The 9,747-nt window shown below is 32.2% G+C and overlaps 1 protein-coding gene across 1 annotated transcript; it reads right to left on the bottom strand.

Annotated features, from left to right (window-relative positions):
• Nucleotides 1–724: 724 nt before the first annotated feature.
• LOC111388194 (RING-H2 finger protein ATL10-like) lies at nt 725–1,071 on the bottom strand (the record flags this gene model as incomplete). Its single annotated transcript, XM_023012880.1, has 1 exon — nt 725–1,071. A coding segment is annotated over exon 1 (347 nt), but the record flags the coding sequence as incomplete, so codon positions are not given.
• Between the last annotated feature and the right edge of the window lie 8,676 nt (nt 1,072–9,747).

Below are 9,747 nucleotides of genomic sequence, written 5' to 3' on the forward strand. Positions count from 1 at the left end.
ATCATGTTGACCATATGAATGTCAACTAGAACGTATTCCGGCGTTCTTTTGATCAATCAAAATTGCAGTTTGCTTGATAATTTCCCTATGCTTCCAAAAGGTTATCAGGAGTTCTACTGATTTTGCTCACGCTTGGCCCTCCATCTCTGTATTCAGCGATCTTCTGTCCGTCTTTCGACACTTACAGGTGCCAATTTTGTTGTAATGTGTTTTCATATTTGTTTTCACGATGAACACGAAATTTACACTTACTTTCATCAGAAAGTAAATGTAAATTTACATGTGTAAATTTACATTGACTTTCAGATAAAAGTAAATGTAAATGTAAATTTACACGTGTACATTTACATCATGTTCTTCACGATTTAAAATTAGTGTTTGATTTGAACTGAATTTATGAATTATTTTCTACCTAAACGGAGCTTTTTGAAAAAAAGAAAAAATCCAAGAAGACGCGATTCATTAGTCACAAAATTAAAAGATAATACAAAAAAATAAACAAAAACAAAAAAGACTTTATTGATGTGTCTTCACTCATAACTACACTTTGTATGGTGAAAGCATCTCTCACTCTTAGTAACTTTCAGAAACTAAACATCGTGTTCATTTTCTAGGATCAAAATTGAAAGAAAAAGTTCAAGATTTGTAATATAAGAAAAACAAGAATCATGGTTTAATGATAGTACTCCGGTGGCACAATGGGCAGGTTTGACTGATATCCAACCATGTTTTGATGCATTCAAAGTGAAATCCGTGGTTGCAAGCCGGAAGACACCGGAACAATTCTTGGTCTTTGAATTTAGATAGACAGATAGAGCATTCATGATCTCCGCCTTCTTGTTCGATGTAAATATCGATGACTATTTCATCCGTCCTCCCTTTTGTCATCTGGGATCGAGTTGAAGTTGGCGATGATGGTGGCGACTGTGATGGTTGACGATTTACGACTGGTAGCTCATTTTGTTCCGATTCTACATATCTATTCCCCCTCTTTTTCAATAGATATTGAATCAACAAAAATATCACAGTCGAGGTGAAAACAAATGGTAAAAGGTACAAAATATCAGGCATCTTTAAGGAAGACGATGAAGAAGAGAGACAGAGAGATTAGAGCAGACAGAAAATTGCAATGCACGGTGGTATTTATATACTTGTTTGTGCGAGTCTCTACAAGGAAATAAATAGTAATGCTCGTTTTCAATTACCGTAAGGATTTTTAGGGAAAATGTCACCACACACTACATATGTAAAAGGTACGATATTTTTATTAATTATCTTCTGTAATATTAGTTATTGCAATTTTGTGGAGGAAGCCAAAAGGAAATTTTCACAAGAGGGAATAGATTTATATTATAATGTGAATGATAAATTATCAGGACATGAGAATGTTAGATTTCTTAAAATACTCCTTTGCACTGTATAGTTTAATTCAATGCTTTTAGTGATTAACGGTTTCTTTATATATGAATTCCTTTTTAATCATTAAAAAGTTAATAATTAATATGGGATCCTCTTTAAATACTAACACATTGCTGATGTTGTTTATTTCTCCTTTAGAAAATTGAAAGTTTTGAGAAAGCTGCTCAAAAGGTTGGAAGAGGAATTCTTAATGGACAGAAAAGTGCTAATAAAGTCAGTTATGTTGAGATCCTTATCTCATTCTCATACACTTTATGATTTCTTTGTATTCTATCGTGTTGACCATATGAATGTCAACTAGAACGTATTCCAACGTTCTTTTGAACAATCAAAATTGCAGTTTGCTTGATAATTTTACCTATGCTTCCAAAAGGTTATTAGGAGTTCTACTGATTTTGCTCACGCTTGGCCCTCCATCTCTATATTCAACGATCTTCTCTCCATCTTTCAACACTTACAGGTGCCAATTTTGTTGTAATGTGTTTTCATATTTGTTTTCACGATTACATTTGCATTTACTTTCATCAAAAAGTAAATGTAAATTTACACGTGTACATTTACATTTACTTTCACGATGAACACGATATAAATGTAAATGTGCACGTGTTCATCGTGAAAATAAATGTGTTCATCGTGAAAGTAAATGTTACATCGTAAATGTGCACGTGTTCATCGTGAAAGTAAATGACATTTATTTTCACGATGAACACGTGCACATTTACATTTACATTTACGTCGTGTTCATCGTGAAAGTAAATGTAAATGTACACGTGTAAATTTACATTCACTTTCTGATGAAAGTAAATGTAAATGTAATCGTGAAAACAAATATGAAAACACATTACAACAAATTTGGCACCTGTAAGTGTTGAAAGATGGAGAGAAGATCGTTGAATATAGAGATGGATGGCCAAGCGTGAGCAAAATCAGTAGAACTCCTAATAACCTTTTGGAAGCATAGGTAAAATTATCAAGCAAATTGCAATTTTGATTGTTCAAAAGAACGCTGGAATACGTTCTAGTTGACATTCAAATGGTCAACACGATAGAATACAAAGAAGTCATGAAGTGTATGAGAATGAGATAAGGATCTCAACATAACTGACCTTATTAGCACTTTCCTGTCCATTAAGAATTCCTCTTCCAACCTTTTGAGCAACTTTCTCAAAACTTTCAATTTTCTAAAGGAGAAATAAGCAACATCAGCAATTTGTTAGTATTTAAAGAAGATCCCATATTAATTATTAACTTTTTAATGATTAAAAAGGAATTCATATATAACGAAACCGTTAATCACTAACAGCGTTAAATTAAACTATAGAGTGCAAAGGAGTATTTGAAGAAATCTAACATTCTCATGTCGTGATAATTTATCATTCACATTATAATATAAATCTATTCCCTCTTGTGAAAATTTCCTTTTGGCTTCCTCCACAAAATTGCGATAACTAATATTACAGAAGATAATTAATAAAAATATCTTACCTTTTACATGTCTAGTGTGTGGCGACATTTTCCCTAAAAATCCTTACGTTGATTGAAAACGAGTATTACCATTTATTTCCTTGTAGAGACTCGCACAAACTAGTATATAAATACCACTGTGCATTGCAATTTTCTGTCTGCTCTAATCTCTCTGTCTCCCTTCTTCATCGTCTTCCTTAAAGATGCCTGATATTTTGTACCTTTTACCATTTGTTTTCACCTTCGCTGTGATATTTTTGTTGATTCAATATCTGTTGAAAAAGAGGGGGAATAGATATGTAGAATCGGAACAAAATGAGCTGCCAGTCGTAAATCGTTAACCACCGTCGCCGCCACCATCATCACCAACTTCAACTCGATCCCAGATGACAAAAGGGAGGACGAATGAAATAGTCGTCGATATTTACATCGAACAAGAAGGTAGAGATCATGAATACTCTATCTGTCTATCTGAATTCAAAGACCAAGAATTGTTCCGGTGTCTTCCGACATGCAACCACGGATTTCACTTCGAATGCATCAAAACATGGTTGGATATCAGTCAAACCTGCCCATTGTGTTGCCGGAGTACTGTCATTGAACAATGATTCTTGTTTTTCTTATATTACAAATCTTGAACTTTTTCTTTCAATTTTGATCCTAGAAAATGAACACGATGTTTAGTTTCTGAAAGTTACTGAGAGTGAGAGATGCTTTCACCGTACGAAGTGTAGTTATGAATGAAGACACATCATTAAAGTGTTTTTTGTTTTTGTTTATTTTATTGTATTATATTTTAATTTTGTGACTAATGAATCGCGTCTTCTTGGATTTTTTTTCCGAAAAGCTCCGTTTAGATAGAAAATAATTTATAAATTCAGTTCAAATCAAACACTAATTTTAAATCGTGATGAACACGATGTAAATGTACACGTTTAAATTTACATTTACATTTACTTTCACGTGTAAATTTACATTTACTTTCACAATTTTCAGGATGAACACGTGCACATTTACATTTACATCGTGTTCATCGTGAAAGTAAATGTAAATGTACATGTGTAAATTTACATTTACTTTCCGATGAAAGTAAATGTAAATGTAAATGTAAATGTGAATGTGCATGTGCACATTTACATTTACATTTACATCGTGTTCATCATGAAAACAAATATGAAAACACATTACAACAAAGTTCGCACATGTAAGTGTCAAAAGATGGACAGAAGATCGTTGAATACAGAAATAGAGGGCCAAGCGTGAGCAAAATCAGTAGAACTCCTAATAACCTTTTGGAAGCATAGGTAAAATTATCAAGCAAATTGAAATTTTAATTGTTCAAAGAACGCCAGAATGCGTTCTAGTTGACATTCATATGGTCAACATGATAGAATACAAAGAAATCATAAAGTGTATGAGAATGAGATAAGTATCTCAACATAACTGACCTTATTAGCACTTTCTTGTCCACTAAGAATTCCTCTTTCAACCTTTTGAGCTGCTTTCTCAAAATTTTCAATTTTCTAAAGGAGAAATAAACAACATCAGCCATTTGTTAGTATTTAAAGAAGATCCCATATTAATTATTAACTTTTTAATGATTAAAAAGGAATTCATATATAATGAAACCGTTAATCACTAAGAGCGTTAAATTAAACTATAGAGTGCAAAGGAGCATTTGAAGAAATCTATAAAATAGAATCTAAATACATATGGTAGTTCAGATGCATTTACCCAAGTACAGTGAGCAATAACATAATGTACTAAGTTGAAAGGCTTAGTTTGTTTTTAAATGTCAATCATACGGATAAAACAAGAAATCAATTTTGCTCCACTGTTGTTAAATTATCTCATTTTTGACTTCCAATATAAATAAACTGTATACCAAAAAGAAACATTAAGTTGAAGCACAATAGAGAAATCATCTACAACAGATATAATATGAAATGAATATACATTTATCAGCCAATAAAATAAAGCAAATTAGTGGGGAAAAAGACTTCATTCTTTGTGTTTAATAAACATACCAATATGGCAATGTATTGTGGTAACTAATATTTTCAGTTGGTTCTATCTTAGCAAGAAATTCATCTATGTGAACACAAACTTACTATAACTTTGGTAACATAACAAATTTCACTTTGTTTTTTAAATGGAGGTTCTTCGTTGATGTTACACTAAAACAAAAGCAAGAAACCATGAAAGGAGAGTGAACAGATTACTCTGATTTTAAATTAGATAGGAATCTTGAATTGTTGATGTCTCTACTTCCTCAAAAAATGCAAGAATTAGAGTTAACTACGTTCTAGGACATATCAGTAGGAAAAGTTTATCCAAGACCCACATCTCTAGACTTCAATTTCATTTCAATTTTAATAGCATTCCATTCACGATTTCATTCGCCTACAACTCAATAATGAGAAAATATAAAATATTTTGCGCCAATTCCTTCGTCAAAAGCTGTTCTCCTAGCTTCCAGAACCGAGTGTAACTCATAATTTCACATTTGAATACATGCCCAAGTTTATTTTTACCCCTTACTGCATTTCTGTGAATGTTAAAGGTTCATGTGTCATAAGTATGGCAAGAATTTAAAATAAAAAGGGTAAAATAAATAAATTATCAATAGTAAAAAGCTTTAAATGATTCCATAACAATGATTCAATTTTCACATTCCAAATAAACAATAGAGATTAAAGATGAAAATAACAAAAAACTCAATCGAAGTTTGTAAACCCTAAACAGAGTGATAACATTATGCATCACTGGTGAATGACTTATCACCAGAAATCCAATGAAACATACTAACCCTTATTAAGAAGTACATTCCGTCCATGATCAGCGTCGACTTTTTCTAATGCTTTCTTATGCCATGTATGTTGAAGCAGCCAAGGTATGTGATATTTTGCATCCCTAAGAACAAAAAAAACTAAATAAGTTTGTAACTTATATATTTGATAAAGTTTAAATGAACCAAATCATAAATAGGGAGAAGTATAATACTATAGACTTCACCTTTAGTTTTTTTGTGATTAATACTTTCATTATACTTAAGATTACAATCTGTAAAATGACAAAGCAGTAAAGAATGATTATAAAATGAAGAATCTTAATGCAAAATGCATCAACAAATTGAATAGATGCAATAATGAAAAATTGAATACAATCATTTGTTGATAATAAATTACTGCGTCTATATTTTTTAGGCACCTTCGAAATAGAATATCTACAACTCAAAGTGAATGGTGTCTTAAGGATACTTGTTTATTTAATTTTATTAAATTATTTGGGTAAAATGTATAGGAAAGTCGATATGTTCTCTATTGATAAAGAGGGATGAAGAGTCCAAACCTAAATTACTAAGTTTAGGTGGAGACCTAAAAATCCCATCTATACTCAACTGGTGTTTTGCTTAAAAAACGATAATGAATTAGAAAGTATTTTTTAATTGTAGTTTTTGTTTTCCTTTCTTTGACAAGTCTTCAATATAACTAATAAATATTTATATATCTTCACAAACATCTCAATATGTATTTGTCGAGAACATGTACTTGAAATTGAGTCTGGTTTAAAACAAATTTCTGGTAGCTCTTTCGCATTACATTTCCCACTTAACCAACTTTAAGATGGTCATAAGGATTACATTATTTTGAATAAGAACGAATTAAACTTGTGACCAGATTATAAGAATATAACCAAAATTAACATTAGAACATAAAGAGATAATTTGCATGGAAAAATAAAGCGTGAGAATGTACCTAACATCTTCAATTACACACCACCTCCTTCACCAAATCCACCACCAGATCCTCCATCCAATTCGCCTCCACCACCAACTCCACCACCAAAACCTCCTCGTACTCCTCCAATATTACCTTCAATCCCACCACCAATTGCTCCTCCAAAGCCTACAGAACCGTCCTCATCTATTGCTCCTCCTCCACCTCCACCAAACCCTCCACTGATACTTCCACCAGGTCCACCAATGCAGCCACCAGCTCCTCCACCTATCCCTCTCCCAATACCGCCCCCTAAACTACCTCCATCACCAAACCCTCCGACTCCTGAAATCGGATGATCCAAGGAGAATGTTTTCTCATCATTGAAAGAACCCTTTGAGCCAACAAGATTTATTGTGGTGCTGGTGCAAGCCAGAATACCAATAACCAAGAGAACAATTTTGGAAGGCATCTCAATTTGTGAGTGAAAGATAGGTCTTGACTCTTGATTCATATAATGCAATAAATCAAGAATTATTGTAGTGGAGAACTAAGAGAGGGATTTAATTTCCCCATTCCTTCATCTGTAAACCGCTCTCTAATTGATAACGTAAGAATTTATGTGGCTTATGTAATTTATTAAGAAAACTTTAACATTAATGAAATCTTAATTGAAGTAGTTTAGTGAAGTTAATGAATTATTTAACATTAATGATTTTCCATTTAATAAATGCATGTGATAGATATGCATGTCTATCTTTTCATCTCTCAGGGTCGTTTAAGTGGAGTTCTTGATCAAATAACAAAATTCTTGAAAAATCTCAGTATTTTAGTTCCAGTGTTAATTATAGAAAGTATTTATATGGTGGCCCTGAGTACAGGCGAAGTAGTCGATCGTCTAAGACCCCATTTTGGTGAGGGTCCCAAATTATGTAAAGTTAATTTGTTGGTTGAAAAAAAATGAAAATTACATTTATGAAATTCTGTAATATAGAAGTATCATATACAAACATAAGAAACTAATAATGCATTTTGAAAAAAATGAAAATTATATTTTAGGAGTTGTTTGAGCCGCATTTTTTCTTTAAAAAAAACAAATTCATTTTGAAATAGTGTTACGATGGAGAATGTTTGGTTAAAAAATAAGAAAAAATTTGGATTTACGTGTAATATTATTTTATTAAAAAATGTATGGTTGAAATGGTGTCAAATTATTGTTGAAAAATGTATTTTGATCAAAAAATAGGCCTCAAACAATAGCTTAATCTCCATCAAACAGGGGCTAAGACTCTATACAAAATAACTCAAAATATGGAGCCCCAGTTTGAAATTGGCATAAGGCCCCCAAAATATGAGGGTCGGCCCTGATTATTTATTACAATACTTTTAATGTTGGAAATAGAAAAGGCCATTCTAACCTAATTTTTTGTGGCATTCGGATTACAAAATGACCCTGTCGTAGCGACTGCGAATGGGTGGCCCCTTTGTTTCGGGGCACCACCGCTGTATAAGTACGACCAATCAAGCCCTTACATTGAATAAACCATTCAAACTTTCTTCCGATCGAGATGATAGATCATCATATGGTTGATGTTATTACCAGACAAAGGGTTGATGTTATTACCATACAAAGGGTTAAAAGAGGACTCCTTCATAACTTGCGGACTCTAAAAAATGGTGCTTGCAACAAAACTCGGGATTAAATCCCGGGTTTAAATCCAGGGCCGAGGTGTGAATTTCATGGGGCCCACAGCATAACAATCAAGGCCCAAGGTGTTGCCAACACCTTGGCCTGTTAACAGGCCTATCATTGGCAGCGTTCTAAAAGTCGTAATGCGTGGCAATGCGTTGAGGCCAAGGTGTGGGCAAAAAGCGTAAAAATGCATTTTCTTATTTCAATATTATTTTAATTTTTAATAAATCAATAAATATTTAATAATTAAAAATAATACTTACTAAACATTTAAAACAGATTTGTAGGAATGTTATATATTTTTTCAAAATTTTCAATAAAAAGATAAATTTCAAATTTAAATACAAATTAGTAAATATATAATATAGGAACTTAAATCTTATCTAACTTTTTATTGAACTACAATTCAATATCTCTTCTTCATTAAATTCGTCCTCCATGTCTTCCAATACAATTGGTTGTTTTAAATTAGGGCAAAATGAAGAAATTAGCCATTGATAATTTTTTAACACCACAAAAAAAAAAAAATTTAAAAAAGGATGATAATGCTCGCCGATGCACGCAGTCAATGGAAATTGTTAACTACCTATTAAGGCGCCAAGCCACTTGGCTTGGTGTTTTGGCTGAACATCAGCCTTTTAGAACACTAGTCATTGGCCCTCTTTGATTGGCAAAGCTGCTAAAAAGTTTGAATTTTTCGAGTTAGCATTGGAAATATTTTCATATTTCTCGCAGCCAGGCTGACTTGGAACCCAAGCTATATATCACCTGCCTATCCCACCTAGTTTATTCTTATTAGTATGTCTCCACTACTCTTTATGCCAAAAGGTATAGACAAAATCAAATTATGATTTGCGGGACTGAAAAAATTAGTGACTTCTCTTTTTAATTGTTTGACATATTGAAATATGTTTGTCTTTTTTATAATAGATGACTCATTAATTTCATCCTCAATTTATTCAAAGATATTATACTAGTCAACAGTACGATAATAAGAATTAAATAAAGCATTTTTGGGCTCAAGTACATCTAGAAACAATGTAGAAATTCAAAAATCTACATGTGTTTGGGAACGAAGTTCAGGTGGTTGAAGCGATGGCAGACAAAGACAACAAACCAATATAAAGATGAAGTGGAGGAGAGAATTGGGATCAAAAAGAGTAAAAATTACTCAAGAAAGAAGATTAAAAAAAAAAAAAAAAACCTAAAGTATGATGGGTAGAAGTTGTGATAGAATATCACTTTTCACTCAAATAAACAAACTTTCATAAATCTAATAACATATATTTAATACAATAAAGTTATTTTCTCTCAACAACTCTTATACATACCTTACAATTTCTCTTCTACCCAATAGTTTAAATTATACGCCAATGCACCTATTTATAGGAAAAAACTAAGAAGTGTTCAAGATGATCCAGTAACTCCTTAACCTCCTTTAGTAGAAGAAGT

Source organism: Olea europaea, unplaced genomic scaffold (genome assembly GCF_002742605.1).
Source record: "Olea europaea var. sylvestris unplaced genomic scaffold, O_europaea_v1 scaffold4654, whole genome shotgun sequence".
Classification (NCBI taxonomy): Eukaryota; Viridiplantae; Streptophyta; class Magnoliopsida; order Lamiales; family Oleaceae; genus Olea; species Olea europaea.